The sequence below is a fragment of the Eubalaena glacialis genome, chromosome 1 (genome assembly GCF_028564815.1).
Source record: "Eubalaena glacialis isolate mEubGla1 chromosome 1, mEubGla1.1.hap2.+ XY, whole genome shotgun sequence".
NCBI lineage: Eukaryota > Metazoa > Chordata > Mammalia > Artiodactyla > Balaenidae > Eubalaena > Eubalaena glacialis.
Window position 1 is genome coordinate 68,186,962 of NC_083716.1, and position 22,085 is coordinate 68,209,046.

General features: G+C 33.8%; 1 protein-coding gene across 1 annotated transcript in view; it reads left to right on the forward strand.

Moving 5' to 3' along the window:
* Window positions 1-22,085, forward strand: part of CTNNA3 (catenin alpha 3) — a 1,728,069-nt gene that overhangs the window by 1,582,284 nt on the left and 123,700 nt on the right. Inside the window, exon 16 of the mRNA XM_061197871.1 lies at window positions 4,803-4,984. Coding sequence (XP_061053854.1) covers window positions 4,803-4,984 — 182 coding nt within the window. The remainder of the gene's footprint in view (window positions 1-4,802; window positions 4,985-22,085) is intronic.

Sequence of the window (22,085 nt, forward strand, 5' to 3'; positions counted from 1 at the left end):
TATACAGGTAGTTATTTGATTGCTCTTGGGAGATAGTGACTAGAATAGGACACAAGGAGGCTTTTGGGGGTGATGCTATTTTTTTCTTAATTGGGTGCTAAGTACATGGGTTCCCTCAGTTTGTGAAAGTTGTTCAACTGTACAGTTAAGATTTGGGCATTTTTCTATGAGAATTTTCTACTTTAATTAAATTTAATGGTGATATTTGAGGAATTTATAGTCTTTATTCAATAAGGAGACATGAAAGGTGTTTTTTAGCTGAAGCATTGCACAATTCTATCAGTCAGAAAGATTGAATCAAATGGTGGCAAGACAAAAGGATTGAAAATGAAAGAAAATTAAGACCCAAACTTGTATAATAGTAATAGGAAAGCAAAGAAAGAGATGGATGTGATAAAAGTGTTAGTGATAAAATTGACAAATGTTGTGCCTATCAGAACAGGATAGATAAAAGGGGAGATTTTTTTTTTTTAAATGAGGTTTCAAGACTGGATGGCAGGTAGTACTACTGACAGAAATGAACATAAAGATAAAGGATTTAGCAAGCGTTGGCAAACTATAGCCAGCTCATCAAATCTGGCCCATTGACTGTTTTTGTACAGCCCATGAGCTGGGAATGTTTTTGTTTTGTTTTGTTTTGGGTTTTTTATGGGCTTTTTGTTGTTGTTGTTTTGGGTTTTTTTTTTTTTTTACATTTTTAAATGGTTGAAAAAATTCAGAATAGATGTAATCAGAATAATATTTGTGCTGTGTGAAAATTATAGGCAATTGAAATTTCAGTGTCCATAGAAAGTTGTGTGGGAACACAGCCATGCTCATTTGTTAGCACAGGGTCTATGACTGCTCTCACATTACAGCAGCTGTGGAGTTAAGTAATGCAATAGATTGGTATGGTAAGGCCTGCAAAATGTATACTATGTACTATCTTGTCCTTTCAGAAAAATTCTGCTTACCTCTGTTTTCGAGCTAAAATTATAAATGATATATGTATACTTGAAAATGCCTAATAGGCTAATGGGAACACACAACTTTTGTTGAAGAGAGGAGAATAACCTGAGAAATAGAATTCTGAGGATCGCTAACTGTATAGAGTGAAGAACTGAATCTCTTAGTATGAGTAACAGCATTTAATAGCACTTAAGAATTTTAAAAAGTATATTCATATACATTCATTCTTTTGATCTCTAAAACAACCTGTGATGTGAATATCATTGTTTTCTAGTTTGCAAATAAGGAAACTTATATTGTAAAATATATGTGGCTATATTTTGGAGAACAATTGCATTCAAAAGTAGAAGGTGATAGAGAAATACCAGCGAGGAGAATGTAGATATTTTGGCCTATGGTGGGCATTATTCCTCTTGTTTGCAGGCATGGTGATAGAACAAAAACTCGAGTCAGAGTTTCTGGGTTTTCATCCTGGTTCTACCATTTACTAACACTACAATCTTGAGTAAATCACTTAACCTTTTAGAGACGCAGCTTCATAATCTTAGCATGATAGTGTTCTTACCTCAGAGGGATGTTATGAAGATTAAATTTTAAATATATGTTAAGACACCTAGAAGAGTGTTTGACATATATAAATGTTATTTTCATTGTCTTTTGGAACAGATTTTAGAATCAGTTAACATACAGTGTAATTTCATTTGGATGGCAGGGATTCAAAAAGCCTTTATTAGCTGTTTATATCAGAGTTGTATTCTATATATGTGAGCAGGAGAAGAGCCACTTAGCCAGCTGGCAATAAATATCAGAGATTCCACTTACTTGATTTGTCTTGAGCTTTGTACCTCAGTTTCTTTGCTTATCCAGCAAAAAATAATCCAATAAGGAACATTCACCCAGAATTCCTAAATATCAAATATTCTCTGAAGTTCTATTTTGATATTTTCATAGTGATTGCAATTGATTGATGGCATATAATAAATCATTCACAGAAGCACTAATAATCTTCAGTAAAGGTATCAGTCAGTAATTTAATGCTTTTTTGTCCCTGTTGTTCCTCTTGTAAAAAAGAGTCAGAATTCTCCAGAATTTTAGTTTTGTAAACTATTGCCCAACTTTTGGCCCTTATCTTGTCAAAAGTAAATATCTGCCAATTGTAATTCACCATGTGAGTTGAGATGTTATTAAGGAAACTGAGTGCAACCCATGAGATTCTTGTCCAGGACAGGGTCAGTCAATGCTATCCAATAATCGACTCTGTTCCCTGCATGGTAGGTGGATAGCAGTTGCAATTATTGTCATTTTGTGTCTGGGGAAATGTAGACAGGAGAGTTAAGTGACTTCCTCAAGGTCATATTGTGAATCAATGGCATTCCAAGGAACAGAACTTGGAATACACTTAACCAGATCACCTCTTAAATGGTTTGAACTTTAGCATGAGGATACTGAAAAATTTTCCACTGTATGCCAGTATACACGTCAAAATTATTTCTTAGATCCAGTCATGCATTTATTATCTCTGAGACAAAGGCTGTAAAAAGAGACCCCAAATAAATTGGTCTATAGCTATTATCATTTGGAAGTTTAAATACGTTTTTATGAAAATGGAGAGAATGATAATGACCAGTAGTTAAGGAGAAAATTCATTTCTTTTTTTTTTTTTATCTTTTTTTTTTTAATTTATCTATTCATGGCTGTGTTGGGTCTTCATTTCTGCACAAGGGCTTTCTCTAGTTGCGGCAAGCGGGGGCCACTCCTCATCACGGTGCGTGGGCCTCTCACCATCGCGGCCTCTCCCGTGGCGGAGCACAGGCTCCAGACACACAGGCTCAGCAATTGTGGCTCACGGGCCCAGCTGCTCCGCGGCATGTGGGATCTTCCCAGACCAGGGCTCGAACCCGCGTCCCCTGCATTGGCAGGCAGATTCTCAACCACTGCGCCACCAGGGAAGCCCCCATTTCTATTTTTGAGCTAGTTTAGTGCATTAGTAGCTTACAACTTTCTTAATGGCTTGTATACTATTGATTTCAGACATGTGTCTTTATTTACATGCTTTGCCACATACCAGCAGCAGTAAAAGCTGCTCTTCCTTTAATGTGTCACATAGGCCACATTTCCTGAGAAAAGAAACTACAAACTATTTTCAGCTCCTAAGGAAGAGTCATCTGTACACTCATCGATTAAAAACTTAAGTCTCATAGCTTAATTTAGTTCTTAAAATAAAATAAAATATATAATGAAAAGAAAACAAATTTTAAGTGCTAGATATGTGAATATATTTTTATTTTTTATTCAGTAGGAAATAACTATCATTTATTGTGAACTCAATATGTATCAAGCCTCATGCTAAGGAGCTTAAAGAAAACTTCAAATCAGAAAGCTTCATCGTTTAGTTTCTTTAATAGGTTAGAACTGAAGTATGGATAACTAATCCTGAGATTTTACAAATGTCAAGTTATTTTAGACCCCGAATTAGGCTTATGATAGATAATAAATGACAGATATTTGATATTGCTTCTTTGATTTTTATATTTTGGTCGGATTTTCCATTGACCATTCTTATAATTCCTTCCATTCATATATTTAATTTTATTGCTATTGTACACTATTGCCTCAATAAAGTGTGTTTTTAGTATTCTGAACCTAGTAACCACATTTTTGTAAAGCTTTCTGAGGTGATTTCTTCCAATTTCCCCATTTATAGGTGAACTAGAAATCAGCACCTGGAAATATTAATACATAGGCATTGTAGGTATCACATGTTCCCTGTGAGTAATCAAATAAGTAAATTCCACTTATATGATTTATTCTTTTTAAATGTTCCTTCTCAAACCTATTTAGTTCTTCTACTATTGGATTATGTATGGACTTCTTTTTTGACAAGATGATTGAGTAGACAATCTCATGAAATTTTATGGCCTTGATTATTATTATCGAATCACTTTTATTTCAAAGTTCTTTTTTATTTGACAAAAAGTCATAGGTCCCAGGTGCTATGGTTGTGAATATGGTAGTTTAGGGGTATAGATAGTTTTCTACCATCCCACATTTTAAATTGCAAGTGCAAGAAGCAAGTTTGCATCCTGTTCAAAATATGACATATACAAAGAATAGTACTATGCCAGTGCATTAAGTTTACTGTGTATAAGAAAATAGCACCTCAAAACTCAGGATGCTAATTAGGGAGGGCTGCCTTAATAAACCCTGCCCATAACATTTTTATTCTTCACCCAGATAGTTTGTAATACACACACACACTTGAATATGTTTATATGCACCATATACACATTAATCCTTAGGATTTTATACATGTGCTTGTCTATATACATATGATTTATAAATGTATACTGTACTGTTTACCAGTGTGTATTCATTGTTTACATAAGGATCTATCAATGTATATACATACATAGATAAACATAGTATCATTTCAAGCTATAGTTTGTTATACTTCTACCTTTTGAAGCATACTATTAATAAAATTAAATAAGGTATATGCTTTTCTAACATATGTGAGGAATTACATTAAGTTTGAATTAATTTAAAATTTCAATACGTTAGAAATGTAAGAAGTCATACATTTATATTAAGGAGTAGATTTAAATATGTCAGATATTAAATTATACTTTTGTATTAAATTTAACATTGTAGTTCTAGAGCAAACAATTATATTCAATAGATTTTTATATGAAAAATTAAACCTGGAAAGTTTTATTATATGACTTTAAAAAAACAATGATATGTCTCTATTCTTAAATGAACAAGTTTTATGAACATCCTATAATGATCGCTTTTTCCTAAAATGTATTTTGACATAGTGGAATGATTATAAATCTAATTATCACCTGTTTTAGGCTAAGATGACTCAATTGCCTGAGGCAGAAAAGGAAAAGATAGCTGAGCAAGTTGCTGATTTCAAGAAAGTAAAGAGTAAGCTGGATGCTGAGATTGAGATATGGGACGATACGAGCAACGATATCATTGTTCTCGCCAAGAAGATGTGTATGATCATGATGGAGATGACAGACTTCACAAGGTAATTATGTGGGAAAGGATGTGTAATATTTATAATGTTAGAAACATTTGTCACATTAGTGAAACTTTAAGTTTCTCTGAGTGTCAGGTGCTAAAAATTAAGTGGTATGGGAAAAGCAAATAATAAAGAATTAGAAAGTTGTAGGTAGGTCTTTCTAGAGGTTTTGGTAAATAAATGTGGCAGAGTTTCTCATAAACTGCTGAGGAATAATTTTAGAAACCAATTTATGTCCTCACTCTCAGGAACCTTCTCTGTGTATCGTATTAGCTTTTTTTTCTTTTTTTATTACAAAGAAAGTGGTAAATCAAGTTATGATCTCTATTGGAGCTATCCGAATGATTGATTTTCATAGCTACATACTGAGATATCAACTAGATATATTTGAAATTACAGTGACTTAATGATATACACAAAGGAATCATACATTGTATATTCTAGAAGTAATAAACATGTTTCTTATAGCTTCAAAATATTATTTTACAGAGCTAGCCAAAGAGCAATACCAGTTACTAAAATGTAACTGCCTTACCATTTACTAAAATGTACAAAACTACAACAATTAAAATAATTTAGTCATGATGTAATTATAAAAGCCACAGAACAGAAGAATACTCTGAAGCAGACCTAGTATAATTACAAAACGATTTACTTATATCCCTATACATTAAGCACAAAAGTAACTTTTAGATGGAGTAATGAAATAAATTTAAAAGTAATAATAAATGGAAAAAATATACATGAATATTTCGTTAAAATTAAGATTGAGAAAAGCTTTCTAAGCATTATAGACAAAGAACTCATAAAAAAGATCATTAAATTGAATGGCATTAAAAATTCTAAATATCAATAGAATGTCCTAAACAACACCTAAATATAAATGGATAATTGGGTAAACATCTGTAACAAAAAATAACAAAAATTTGATGTCATTTGTATGTAAAGAATACTTACAGACATTAAAAATTTTTTAAATGTCCTAGTAGAAGAATGGGCAAAAGACATGAGCAAATAGCTCACCAATATCTCCCCATTAAAGGTATGAGCCAGAAGTATGTGAAAATATTTTAACCTAAAATATTTAAAATAACATACCTTTTAATTCTGTAAAACTGGCCAAAACTTTTAAAATAGCCCTTTACAGAGAAGGTATGGTAATGAAAGCATATATTGATATAAGCCTTGTGGTAATTTGGTAATATGTATAAACTAAAAACTTTCATAAACTTTTAATATCTATATCTATCTATATCTGTATATTATATATACAATTTCATAAAGAATACCTGTTAGATATCAGTTTATGTTTGCCCCTCTTGGTTCTTGCCATTTTTTTCTAACCCCCTACCATGACTTCTAAATGTCTTACCATTTCCTTTCATACACAGAATTCAGTTTTAACCTATTGCTCAGTCTCTACAAAGATTCTGAGAAACTTCTCCCCCTCTACTCCACACGTATATTTTATATATATATAAAACATAGACATGAATGTGCCTGTGTATAAGAAACAAACTATACTACAGTGATATTAAATACTGACTATGTTTTGGTAGTTTAGTGGTGGGTAAGTTAATTACTTTTACTTTTACTTTTCTATAATTTGTTAATTTTCTATGATAAGTATATAGGTATTTTAAATAATTTATAATTTTGCTTCAAGTTAGTCCTAGGAGAGTGGAAGTTGACTAAACTTAAATCATTTCATGCAAACTTTCCCAAAAGTTAAGACTAAAAAGAAGCACAAATAAAACCTTAAGTGATGTCAGCTTTCAACATTATTAAGATACAGAAAATAGTGTGAGTTTCAAAGTACTACCTTTAAGTAGAGAAATAAACACCAAATTCCAACAGAGTTACTGCTGGTACTCTGTCATCGACATAAACCTATGGATCTGGAAAGCAGGCATTGAGAAAATTAAAACACCTAGTAGTAGAAATGGGAGGAATGTGAAAAGGCAATAGATAAAGCACAAAAGAAAATTGGACAAAAATGAGAACATCTGATGCTAAGTGCTAAAATACTGAACCACAGGTCTGGGACTTGTCATTTTACAACATTAACTATAGAGATTGAGCTTAAAATTGAATGGGTCTAGATTTGGGAAATGCCACTTTTGAGAAAAAAAAGGAAAATACAGGACAAGTGACACTGAAGGTATGTCAGTGATTGAAAAGGACATAGATAGGAAATAAGAAGGAACCTAGAGAAACGAAAGAGAATCACAATATATGTCAACCCCACCCCTTCCCCACCACCACCAAAAATGTTACCCATTAAAGAAAGTATACTTCACAATAATGATTAAAGAGTGTTCTTGGTCCAGGAGCCCTGTCTAAAATCAAAAAGATTCAGACCGATGACATGCAAAGCTATGTAATGAGATATAGAAAATGAACGTGTTTCTGGGTACATATGCAAAGGAAATGAAATAATTATCTTTAGGAGTTATTGGTATTCCCACGTTCACTGCAGCATTACTCGCAACAGTCAAGATATGGAAACAGTCTTAGTGTCCATCAATGAATGAATAGATAGAGAAAATGTCATATATAAAAAGTAAATTTGTGTATATGATAAATTTAAATAAATGATATGTATGAATTTTTTCAGCCATAATAAAGGAAACCCTACTCATTTGTGACACATGGATGACCCTGGAGAGCATTATGCTAAGTGAAATAAGCTAGACAGAGAAAGACCAACACTGGATGGTATCACTTATATGTGGAATCTTTAAAAAAAAAAAAATGTCAAACAGAGAATAGAATGGTGGGGGTTGGAGGGCGGGAGAAGTAGAGAGATGCTGACCAAAGATTACAAACTTTCAGTTATAAGATGAGTAAGTTCTGAGGATCTAATATATAGCATGTTGACCACAGCTATTAATACTTGAAATTTGCTGAGAGTAGATCTTAAGAGTTCTCATGCAAAAAAGGTAATTATGTAAGGTAACGGATGTGTTAATTAACTTGATTGTGGTAGTCATTTCACATTGTATACATATATCAAATCATCACATTGTACACTATAAATATATTACAGTTTTGTCAATTATGCCTCAATAAAGCTGAAAAAAGTGAGAATCTAAACAATTCAGCTGATGAAAACCTTCCATCTAGAAAACAAATACAAAATAACACAACACTCCAAACTACAGTGAATTTCAAAAAATAAAGAGTTGAAGATACATGTTTTTAAAACCTGGACTCAGAAGATCAAAAAGTAAGAAGATAAATTTAAAAAGAAAAAATGAAATAAGGAATGCAATGAGTTAATAAAACTTAGGGAAAAAATTAAAGGACAAAAATATCTAAAAAATAAAAAAAATATAAAGTGTCCAAAGGAAAGTAGATTCAGATAAAAATTCCATAAGGGGAGGACAAGCAGGAGATTAACCAAGAGAATGACTGTGAGATAAAGATTTAAAAAAAAATAAGAAAAGGCTCAGAGAAAAAAAGCTTGAAATGGAGAAGAGGCAAAGGAGATCTGATAGACATATGTTAGACACTTTGAAAAAAGAGAAATAATAAAACAACTAATATTTAAAAGTATAAACCAAGAAAGTTTTCCATACATAATACTAAACTTAAATTTACATGTTGAAAGACGTTACTATATTCCTAGGAAATTTGACCCAGACAACACTAAACACAAACACACACACACACACGTACGTTTTCCTCATATGTAAAAAATACCAATATATTATATATAGCAATACTATATTCTACATATTATTTATATATATATATATATATATATATATATGTATATATGGAGAGAGAAATAGCAAAGTGAAACCAATTGAATAATAAAAATTTATGAGAAACATCCTTACCTCCACAAAGGGGAGGCAGGTACTTTTAACCTTATGATTTCATTCCTTGTGATTATCTCTATATCTCTAAACAATATACTTTCTGAGATATGGTTTATTGACTTTTCCTGCAAATGTGAATGTAGGTCATTTATATGACTGTTCATCTTTTCTTCTATCTTTTCCTTGGTTTCATGAATTTATATATTTTATTATTTATATTTATAGACCTTGATAATATCATGTTATCCATAAAGTGTTTCTCGCTATATGTATATTAGTTATATCTCAACTTCTCACTCTGTATGTTGAAGAAATACCCACTCTTACTCTTTCTTTTGCCTGTTACTGCTTCCTCTTCTACATCTCATTTGTAACCCAACTTCTTTCTAGCATACCTCTTTTATATTGATAGTTAATGTAACATTTACATTCTTCTAAATAACTAAATCACCCATGCTTATTCTATTGGTTTATTCTGAAAGTGAAGATTAATAAATAAAATGTTTATGACAGTGATATAATTAACCTAGATAGGAAACACACATGAAGGAAACATATTTCCAGTAAAAAGTTGAATTAGAGTTTAGATGTAAAGTACCCATACATTTATTTGGGAAACAACACATCATGGAAAGAAACCTGAACTAAGAACTATGTTTTAACATCAGTTTGATAAATGTGTCAATGAGAGTTCTCTTAACCTTTCTCACCATATTGTATAAAGAGTATATATATAGGCAGAATCTAAAGTTAGAAGGAAAAACAATCAAGGACAAAGCCATGAGAAAAAAAAGCTTTTAAGAAGTGGGCAGAGGAGATAGAATCCCATAAAGACAGAGCACTCAATAAGAAATTGTGTAATATGCAAAGAACGATTCTTGGGCCAGAGTTAAGAAAGTTTCAGTGAGTTATCAATTAAGTGTTTTACTTGAAGAGATCCTAATTAAAGTAAAGATTGAAGAGATAGTATAGTTTTGGCTATTCTCAATTTATGGTTACTTTTGTTTGAGTAGCTTCACTAAATTTTAGGTGAGAGATTAAAAAGCCTTATTAATTCATTACGAAGTAGATGAGAAAAGAGCAGATGGTAAAACAAAGATACTCAAAGTAGTAACTTAAAGGAGGCAAATGATCAAGACAACATTTAGAGATTTCTGAATAGCTTGAATATATTCTAGGTTGAAGGGACAGGGGAAATGGGGAGGGATAGAATGAAACTGTAAAAGTTATTCAACTTTTATTCAATAGCTATAGCCAAAAATGAGACAAAAGGGTAGAAATAGGGAAAGAAAGAAACAAACAAAAACAGATATAAGGATTAACCTGCATGAGTTTACATGGTGTATCTTCTAGTCTTAGCTAGAATGTCCGTCATAGAAGCCTTTCCTGGCCAAATGGCATAAAGACTTCCCCCAACCTGTCTCTCTATGTTACAAGATCCTGTTACTTTCTACTTTACAGTTAGCACTTCTTGGATTACCTAGTTCATTTGTTTACATATGCTCTTCCTCCATATCCCTAATGGAGCATAAGTGGTGTGAAAATATGAAATTTGAATTATTTTTTTTATACCCAGAACTTATAACAGCCTAAATAGAATACATACATATATACATATATGTAGTTGCACATACTATAGCATATTCATATGCATATATATGTATAGTATGCAATAATGTGTTGAATGAATTAAGACATTTAACAATTTCAATTAATTAATTAATTAAAAAGAAAGAAAAACAACTTGAACTCAGAAGGAGCCAGGAATAAGCAAATACCCAAACAAACAAAAAACAGTGGAGTAACATAAATTTAAGCTCTTGACACCAACTCGTTGTGTTTTTTCCTTAACCCATATATAGATCCTAAATGTTGAACACAAAGATTTTAATTTTAATGCCCATACGGCATTAAGAGGAGACACATAGTCAGGGGAGCTAGAGATGAGGTCCTTGGAAAAGCCTAGAGCTGTGCCTCTAAAAAGGAAACTAGAAATATTTCTATGCATTAGCCTGAGGGAACATCAAAATTATTTTCCTTGGAGTCTAGGTCAAATAAAGGTCTTTAAGAAATAGTGACTTCAAGTCTATGACCTATTAAACTGATGAATTTCAAATTACATAACCAGAAAAGGCTACCTTTAGAGAAGAATTAAGATGCAAGAAGCAATGGTGAGCAAAGAAATCAGAAACCATGCTGGTCTATTCAAATAAGCTTTGGCGGAACAATGACGACAACACAGAAAGACTGTGTGAAGTAGCAACATTACACAGGGAACATGTAAATGAGATCAGAGTTAAATGGTCTATTTTTATATTCAGGGAAAATTTAGAAGTATTAATACTATACTTTGCTACATAAAGAATGCATATAGTGCCTTTTAATATTTCCAAGGGATCTCTAAAATAAAATTTTCATATTAATAGATTAAATTAATGTGGAGGGCTAGAAGTTAGAAAATGAGAAAAATATAGAGAAGAAAATGTGGTGTGAATATAAAAATTCAATCATTTTATGAAACATACTAGGTATATCAGTATTTCTAATGTGTAAATGTAGCAAGCTTAGTAGTTTTAAAAAGTGTAAGTACAATACTACTATAAGTTCAAACAGCAACAACAAAAAAAACTATCATTTAACAGAGGCATATAGGAATACTTTTTCTAGGAACCATGGGAAAGAGGAGGAAACATCTCTTTCTAAAAGAGGAAGGAAATGTATGAATAAACGGAGGGAATTTGAGGAAGTGTATGCCTAATAGATTCTACTTGCTAAGTGATGTCAACTGTGGAATATGTGAAGCCATGAAAAGACAAAAGTGGAGTGAGAGCTTGGGTAGCAAAACAGAAACAGATATGGGGATATAAAAGGTAGTTAACCTGAAAGATTATTCATTGAGTCATTTACTTAGAGTTAGTCACTAGTTCAAAACCTAATACATTTATTAGCAGAGTGAATAGATTCTCTTCACCTGTTCTGAGAGAACTAGTGAATTAGACTTACCTGAAGTCCTATGATGTTAAGGAATTTTCAGTAGAATTCAGGGGGATGAGACAATTGAAGCTACTAGAAAGAATATATTGAAATAACTGACTGGACCCAGACTGGGACAGAAGGGAAATAAGGTTGGAGAGTAGAACAAAAGGTGGAAAGGTAAGGATATGTCACCAACAGGTGATAAAGATATAGACTTTAGTTTTCCCTTCTCTATATCTATCTGTTTCCCTCCCAAAGGAATTAATGTTTTACTGTTGACATACTTTGAATCAAGTTGGAAAGGATGCTGAAATATGACTTTGGAAAGGATGCTCAGTGACTTTGAGAGTGTCGTAATCTGTAACTAGAGTGATAGAAGAATATTCACAACTCCACAGAGTGATAACTCATTGGAAAATAAGACATGTGTCATGTTTTTCAAAAGCTAATCAGTCCAACATTCTCACAACCTATAGGTGTTGCTGCCAAAGGCAGCCGCAGAACAGGAATACTGTGTGTTCAAATTGTAGTAAAGGTAGGGGAGCAAAACTGAATTTCAGATTCTGACAGTCTTTTACATTCGAACTGCACCCACATTCAGTTTAATTTCAGTTCGTATAAACTGTGATAAATCTCCAATTGTTTTAAAATGGAGGAAACCTTGTTCTTATTTTCACTTCCAATTGTTTTAAGAGTTTTTCTCAGACAGTACAGTGTTTTCCTGAGGTTTAAGCTTAGCAGTTTTATATATAGATTATTCCTGAATTCTACCCACATCACATTTATCTCATTGGAGGTGTTTTAGTTTGTTTGCAGTGGGAGCTGCCAGTATAGTATTTATCAACAAGTAGTCAATCAGTTGGTAGGCATACAGTCTCTGTCCCACATATAGAGATTTTTAAATAGCTGTATATTTTTTAAATAAGAAAAAATAATAAATTATATTCTCTAAAGTGCCACTGAATGCTCTGTTTTCTCATTTTCTTTAACTACTATTTTATTATTAATAAGAGCCATAATAGTAAACTTTGAATGCTTACTCTGTACTGCACTGTGATGAATATATGTGTTTTCTCATTTTTATTTTCAGGACAGTTTGATTATTATATTCTCTAATTTATTGTTAAACTGAGATTCGTAGAGGTCAGGTAAATTGCTCCAGGACACACAAATGAGTCTGAATTGGAGCTGGTTCAATTTCAGAATCTGGATACCTACTCATTGTATTACAAATCTTCACCCTTGTGCTAAACACAGAACAAGAACCAGTCCTTTCTTCAAGGAGAAACAAAAATGACACATTAAAAATAAGAATAATTGTATGCTTCTAGCTGTAAATACATTGGGATTTCGGAAGACAGGGATTAGCAATGGAGACCAGAGTAAGCAGAGAACGAAACCTGAACAAGTGAAGTTTGTATTTGACTTTGAGTGAGATATGGGGATTGAATTGCGGAGTGAGATGATATAAGTGATAAAACCCCCAGGATGGAGGCTGGGAAGTAGGAATGAGTTAGATCCATTTGGGGGCTCTCAGAAAACTATATAAATACAGGAAGAAGTTAAGATGGGCATGAAGAAAGTGATAGCTTATATAAGGCATTAGAAAATGGACAGGTTTTTTTGTTTTTTTTTTAAATGAAGTAGAAAATAGGGAACTATTCAAGAATTGTAATCAGGATGGTGGCATGATAGAAAAAAATAAATCTAAGTATGACATGTGGTAAGAAGGAGAGGCACTTTTGGATGGCAATGCCAGCAGAGACTCAACCCATGGGGGTCTAGCCACAACTGAGAGACCCAAATAATTAGACAGGCTCTGACAATTCTGATAGAGGCTAGTAGGATCTTTTTTTTTTTTTTAACATCTTTATTGGAGTATAATTGCTTTACAGTGTTGTGTTAGTTTCTGCTGTACGACAAAGCGAATCAGCTATACATATACATATATCCCCATATCTCCTCCCTCTTGCATCTCCCTCCCACCCTCCCTATCCCGCCCCTCTAGGTGGTCACAAAGCACCGAGCTGATCTCCCTGTGCTATGCGGCTGCTTCCCACTAGCTATCTGTTTTACATTTGGTGGTGTATATATGTGGCTAATAGAATCTTGATAAATTCCTAGAAAGTATTGTACCAGGGGCTGGAAAAATTACTTCCGTAAAACTTGATGTAACCATGTCTGAGCCTTGACACAAGCCCCTTGGCTTTCCAACCATTTAGTGCTTCTTCCAGCCTGAAGGGGAGAGGTGGAGCAGGTTTTACTCTGGTTCTTCGTGTATTTCTGTCACTACCATCGTGATACACTCATTCCAGGGCAGAAAAGTCAGGCTTTAGTGTTTTAAACATGATTTCTCCTTGGTGAAGGACCATCCACACAGGCACATAAGCTATGTTACGTTATTACACTGAACCTGTGACATCTTCTAATAATTCAGCATTCCTTTTCTTCAGCCTCTGGGACTTTCCAGAATCAGACTGAAGGACTTAAGGCTTGCTAGAGAAAAGCAAGCCTTTCCCCCTTGCACTGATTAGTTTCCCAGGGAAGCATCTTCCAAATTCCTGCCTGAAATGTAAGGGTTCTGGGAGCAGAGATGTGGAGCGTGAAGTCGCTGGTAGTCTCTACATTTAGTATTAAGAATTCGGATGTTCACTTAATACCCCTGTTGTCAGTAAAAGGTACTATACCCTTTAAATAAGTCTAAAAACCTCTAATGCAAAGACTCTATTTCATTCTCTTCAGAGAATAATCTCCAGACTTTTCCTGGGGTGAGAGAGAGGCAGATATTCAATGGTGTAGAACAGGGGATGGAATCAAACTGCTACTTTCGGTCTCTCCTTTCACCCCAAATTTCAGTCATACGTATCTTTCTGTTTAAATCAGTTTGATGCTTAGTTTTACCACTGCTGATTTAGACTCTGACTTTCTTGGATTGACTGTAGTATTTCCCACTTGCTATCTGCTTCCTAGTTTCCTAATATTTCTTGCTGTTACCTCTTCTCACATTTTGTCCTCTCCATCCTAATAAGTTTAGGTTTTTAGAAGAAGAAGAAAAAAAAAAAGAAAAAAGAAAAGACAGTTCATCTGTATTTTCAGTGATGCTTGGAGAAGAAGAAAAGTTATATATAGGTGACAATTTGCCATCATAACCTGCAAACCCACTAGGATTTACTAGGGTTGTGAAAGTTTTCTCTTCATGATATTTGGAAGTTAGAATATTTAATGTTTTCTTCATGGATAATGCTCCCCCCTTTCCTTTTCTCACCTCAGGTAAATGCTGTCCAAGCAGTATCTTGACTAAACTTAGTTTCTACATTTCATGGTTTACATAACACTTGAGAACATCTAATTCTTTTTCCTCATTTGAACAGGAGACAAGTTCTAGGTAAAACTTTCTAGATAATTGTATCTTTTATGGTCACTTAAGATGCATTTTTAAAAGTCGCTGAAAATTTATGGGAAAAAGATAAAAATGATAACTCTTCCTCAAATAAGAAATACAAAACATCATCTTCATCTTTGTCAAAAAATGATGATTTCTAAGTGTGTACCAACTGTAGTGTTACTATGAATACAGTTAAAAAACTGAAAATACCTAGAGAAAAGTCATGCTGCTTTAAGCACTAATATTCTTTAAACTACTTATTCAAAAATATACCAGGGTGGGTTATCTATCCTCATCAAATTTTATATTTTAAGATACAATGCAGTGTCAGTTTTCACTTGAAAAAATGATGTACTAGATTGTAGGCTTTTCTATAACTTTTTTGGGGTTCATTTACTGAACATCTATAGAATATCAGGCACTGTCCTGGTATGAAGGATACACCAATACCTACAGTGGAGAATTTGGAACTAGGGTAGCCTAAGATAGAAGAGGTGAGGAGAACAGGAAGATGGACAGCAAGGCAGAAAGATGAAAGAAAAAGATCTGAAGGGATGATAATAAAGTAGGAGTGGACATGGTGACAGCAGACATTCAGCTCTGAGACAAACTGAAGAAACTTGCTAGGAGTTGAGATATAAATAGGGAAAGGGCTGGACTGCCTTATCCTATGTAGTTAATACCGCAACCAGCAGTTCTTCTGGTTTTATTTTTCTACACTATCTGTATGTTCTCAGAATCTTGGCCAAACCAGCAAGCTAAGCCTACTTGTCTGCTAATGGGCCAGTTTTCTCAGGCATTTTATCACTCTAACCATTTTAAGCGTGGCCTGCTGCACTCAAGAGTTATCCTAGCTATACTTCAATAAAATTAAAAAAAAGAAAAGAAAATACAAGAATTGCATTTAAGAAGAAGTTAACCTAAAGTACGGAGGAGTGTGTGGATGTTAAGGGGTTTCCGGTAAAACACTGAGCTCTCAGCTTTCCTTATATCCAGGGTATCCTAAGTAATGACTGGGCAATAAAGGCTGTCCAAGTGAAGGAAAAAGAAAAGAGCCCTCATGAATATTCATGTAGAAATCATGTTGCATTCATCTGTAGAAAGAGAGTCCTTGGATGAGGCAACTGTAGAGTGATGGCAGATGACGAACTATGTTTGGAAGTCGGGGTGCTTTTATTCTCACTATCTGTGTACCTTCCACTGGACACAAGCTTGTATTTAAGAAACCTTTTTGCCCCACCTTCCTTTTCCAAGATGCAGTCCTGAGAGATGAAATAGCAAATGAGCAGAGAGAAGGGTCGAAGCTCACCTTTCGTCTATTCAGCTGGAACTTCAGAATTAAAGCCTTTTTGGAAGCATAGACGTATGAAATTCATATGTTCTATGCCTTACATCCTTTTGTTTGTTAAATACAGAATCTCTTCACACGTGGTTTGTTTTACTTTCTGAGGTGAAGCATTTATATTCTAACACAACGTGTTAACAACATTAGCAATTTAAATGTTTTAGCCCACACAGCAAAGGGAATAAGAAATATTGGTGAGTTTTATGTTTCTTCCTTTTAAAAGCAGTTTTATGTCTTATGATTTAAACTATAAGAGCAGAGAAAGGTGACTTTTGCTTTACTTGATGAAACTACCTAATTCTCTTTCCCTTATGTATTAAAAATATACATAAATATATAGCAAATAATTGAAAATATAAAATATGAGATATGTAGATCATTTAAGATTTTGAAAAGGCCTTCCAATTTATAACTTTAAGAAGGCATTCATTCTATATTTGAAATAAATATTGTATCAGGGAGGAGGAATTATTTTTCTGTGCTCTAAATGATGGCTCTTTTTTTTTCTCTTGGACATTGTGTTAGAGTAATTATAGGCTATTATTATTGCCTTTTGCATGAATATTCTCCCTGTAAAGAATCGGTTTGTTTCACTTTGTGGAGCCTTGAATCACTGGAAACATTATACAGTAATGCCAATGAGAAATACTTTAACATAAAGGAGAATAATTCTGTCTGCCATTTATTTTTACATGATAAAAGTTTGCATGTATTCTGATATGAGAAGTAATGGGCAAAAATTCAGTTTATATAACACCTTAGTAATTGTTTATTAAAATTCACTGAGAGTGAGAGCACACTTTTATGTGAAATCTGGTATTTCAATGTCTAGCTGTAGGGAATTTATCAGAGAATTTGGTGAAATGACTCTGCCAGTTTCCAAGTGGCAAAACGGTTCTGTATTGTGTGACTCTGCAGAGATTTCAGGAGGGTAGAATTAAATTATGAATTGTCTTAGAACACTGGAGCCTAAACTGTTAGAAACATGGGAATAAACAAAGAACACCCAAACGAAAACATACAGAGACTATTCAGAGCTCACTGTAGCCATCATCACTTGCTTTTGGCAGTGACACAAAGGCCGTCAGGGAAGAGGGAAAGCTTTAAAATGGAAAAATGGGAAGACTTCAGGTATCTCTGATTGGAGATTAATGACACAGGGAAGAAACAGGGCGTCGTATGTAATTGGTTTGGGTAGCACATTTTGCTTTCTCTGATTGTTACTGAATTTAAAGCAGGGGCAAATAGAGCTAGGCTGGCTGTTTTTCAAGTCCATTCTGGGCCAATTGCTACAGAGACTGTGGTTTAATTTCTTGACGTAGTTGCTGCAGAAGTTGTGGGTCAAAGCTCTCTTGTCATATTTATTCTGGTCATTGCCCCTTTGTCTATTCAGTCTCTCAGAAATTTAACTGATAATCATTTATTTGAGTTGGTGATGGAGAGATAATTATGTAAACTATATTGGACTAATTTTATATTTAAAAGCAAAATACTGTATTTAAAAAAGAAGAGTAATCTCTGAAAATCTGTATCCTAAATCAATGTCTAATGAGTTTAAAAGTAACTGGTTAAAAGAAAAAAAACAGTGATATATTCCAATAGATGAATCTCTGTAAATATAACTAATTTTAACAGTCTTATTCTTACTGTGGTTCAAGAACCGTTAATTAGTGCAGTTTGGAGTTAATTTTCCCTTCTATAGTACTTCGATGAGTATAGTCTACAAATAGGCTATTTTTTCACTTTGATAGCTTAAATTCCCACTCTTATGTCTAACGCTCTCACGTCTAAAAGTTTTAACCCCTTATCCTCCACCTTATCATGTTCTCTTGCCTCAGATCCTTTCATTTTTCCTCTACTTTTAGTCATTTTATTTCGCCTTTCTTATACAGCCTAGACCACTTGGCCTACACTGTAGCAACCACTCTCTTGATCTCTTTGTCTCTCGCGACCACATGACATGCAAAATCTCAACCCTGCTTCAGTCCAAACACTGCCTCCTTCTGTCTTTTGCTTGGGCTTCAGATTGTGAATTTCACCCCTTCTTTCCTTATGATCAGGGATGTGTTTGTACCAGGAGATGTTAGAGAAAGAGGGAGCCTCAAAGAGATACTAAATTCTTATTACTCGGGTATGTAGCGGCTTGTCATTTTTAATTCGGGGCAGAAGGACCCTCCCTCTAGAGGAACTTCTCTCTTACTTTCTTTAAGTCTTTGGGTTCTGTTGAGCACTCTACCTTGATTACAGGTAATTTCCTCTTCTTGTCCCATCCTTCACTTGGAATAAGTATCCACGTTGAAGGCAGTCTTTGATATTTACATTTTGTGACCATATTCCCTGATTGTGGGTAAGAATTGATCTCAGTGCCCTCACCTGGATGCTCACAGACTCATTAGCCAGGTGCTTTCTGCTTTGTCTTGCCAACAAATGCACTGGTCAGTTGCATGCAACTATATAAATATTCATTATCATTGTAATTATCATGACACTTAAAATGTGAGGCTGCCTTCCTTTGCTCATAGGAAAGGTCAAGACCATCAGAGTGGCCATATAGTGATTTCTCCATGGAAGCTTACTCTTTGCTTTCAAATTTTTATGTTTATTTTCTTAGATTCATTTTTACTATAAACATAGGATTTATTTTACAAAGGCTTATTAATGGATTTTTTTATTGGATTAAAATATTTTTGTCTGTTGATAATAACAACAAAAAGACAAAACAAAATCATAATTCCATTATTGTGGAGACCAAAACATCCAGAGTTTTAAATTAGATATTCTTGGGAATTAAATGTTTTAGAAGGGGGTACTATATTTTGAGTTTTCCTTAGGAAAACACCCTTAACCCCCCCAAATTCCACCATTATTTGCAGAGAATATTTCCTTATGTCCTACAAGGAAAAACTAAAACTTCAGGAAGTGTTTCCATCATATTTCTGATCTGATGGAATTGATAGTATGTGGGAGAGTAGAAATAAAAATGAAAGGAAATGATTTGTAGGAATAAAAACATTAAATATATTATTTTTCCCTTTGAACTTTGAAAATCTTTTGTTGTTGTTGTTCATCATAATTTGCCCACATACATAGGGAACATATTCACAGTTGTCTTATGGATAATTTATTGCAACTATTTGGGACCTACAAAATGTTTTTAAAGTTCATCAACATATTATGACCTTGGAAAAAGAAGCTGAATTATATTTAATGGAAGTTTTGACTTTTTAGTTTAAACAGATATTAACTACCTAAGGAATTATTTTTCGAGTAAATAAAGGAAAACCAAAATGTAGTGATATAAAGTCCATGAAGATGCTAAGAGAAGTCAAATATTCATTGAACTATTTGTTCATTCATGTACTCACTCATTTATTTATGCATGCATTTAAAAATATTTAGTGAGCACCTATTATACATTGGTTCTGTTCTTCATATAGAAAGCAGAAATCTAGATTTGGATTAAGTGTTTGTCCTCAAGGATTTGTAGAAATTAGGGAAGGAATAAATGTAGCTATTAGGAACCCAGGAAGTGACCAGCTATGCTTTGAGCAAAATACTTTACAGAAGAGGAACTGTTTGAGCTCAGTCTTGAAGAATGAGTGGGAGTTTCCCAGGGGAGGAAGAAGAAAAGCACTTCAAAGAAGGAGTGTGAAATGTAGGGCATGATTAGAAGGAAGAGAAGCAGGAGATGTACTGGGGTGAGTTGGGAGCACCATCATAAAGGACTTAGAATTGGAATTTCAACTTATAAAAACCTGGGGATGCCAGTGTTTAAGATGACTCTAATGTGTTGCATATGAAAAATAGGGGAAAATAAAGGTGCTTTTTTTAAAAAATTTTACTGGAATCTGATTTTTGAAGAAAAGATAGTTTTGAGGATAGAGTTCCAATACAGATATTTTGAATTTCAGATAAAACATGTAAGTGAAAATATCTAATTTCCTATTGAAAAGAGGAATGAGAGTTTAGAATAATACTGGGTATAGATATAAATTTGGGAATTATTCTCAAAGAGACTATTGTTCAAGCTGTTAAGAGTCAATGAGTTTCTCAAGGCAGGCTATGTGAAAAAAGAAGAAAACTGTAGTCTGGGTATTAAAATCTATTCAAGGGACTTCCCTGGCGGTCCAGTGGTTAGGACTTCACGCTTCCACTGCAGGGGGCAAGGGTTCTGTCCCTGGTCAGGGAACAAAGATCCCACAAGCCACATTCAGCATGGCCAAAAATAATAATAATAATATAATAATAATTTAAAAATAAAAAATAAAATAATAAAATCTATTCAAAAATTTAAAATATTAAAATACCAAATACTCATTAGCCTGCTTTTCTTTCATAAATTATTAAAAAGTTCTTGTACATGTGATAATGTACCATCTTAATGGGCCCAGAAATGGGAATATTTTCTGTGTCCCATGGATCCCTTGCAGACCCAAATGGTCATGTCTCTATGGAAAAAAGAGCTGTACTTTCCTCAGTTCCTTTTTTCAGATTGGAGTTTAGTAGTCTAGAAGAATATATACTTATATTTTCAGTAGTCCTTCAATGTAACAAAAAAAGAAATGAAAATTTAACTTTGAATCTGTATCACAGTACTCTCATTTGCCCTGGGGTAGGAATATATAATAGCAGCAGGGTTCAAGCAATGAACATTTTCTTTTTCATTTCATTTTTTTTTTTTTTTTTTTTATTTATTTTTTAAACATCTTTATTGAAGTACAATTGCTCTACAATGGTGTGCTAGCTTCTGCTTTACAACAAAGTGAATCAGCTACACATATACATATGTTGCCATATGTCTTCCCTCTTGCATCTCCCCCCCTCCCACCCTCCCTATCCCACCCCTCTAGGTGGTCACAAAGCACCGAGCTGATCTCCCTGTGCTATGCGGCTGCTTCCCACCAGCTATCCATTCTACATTTGGTAGTGTATATATGTCCATGACACTCTCTCACCCTGTCACATCTCACCCCTCCCCCTCCCCATATCCTCAAGTCCATTCTCTAGTAGGTCTGTGTCTTTATTCCCATCTTGCCACTAGGTTCTTCATGACCTCTTTTTTTTTTTTTTTTTTTCCCTTAGATTCCATATATATGTGTTAGCATACTGTATTTGTTTTTCTCTTTCTGACTTACTTCACTCTGTATGACAGACTCTAACTCCATCCACCTCATTACAAACACCTCCATTTCATTTCTTTTTATGGCTGAGTAATATTCCATTGTATATATGTGCCACATCTTCTTTATCCATTCATCCAATGATGGACACCTAGGTTGCTTCCATGTCTTGGCTATTGTAAACAGAGCTGCAATGAATATTTTGGTACATGACTCTTTCTGAATTATGGTTTTCTCAGGGTATATGCCCAGTAGTGGGATTGCTGGGTCATATGGTAGCTCTATTTTTAGTTTTTTAAGGAACCTCCATACTGTTCTCCATAGTGGCTGTATCAATTTACATTCCCACCAACAGTGCAAGAGTGTTCCCTTTTCTCCACACCCTCTCCAGCATTTATTGTTTCTAGATTTTTTGATGATGGCCATTCTGACTGGTGTGAGATGATACCTCATT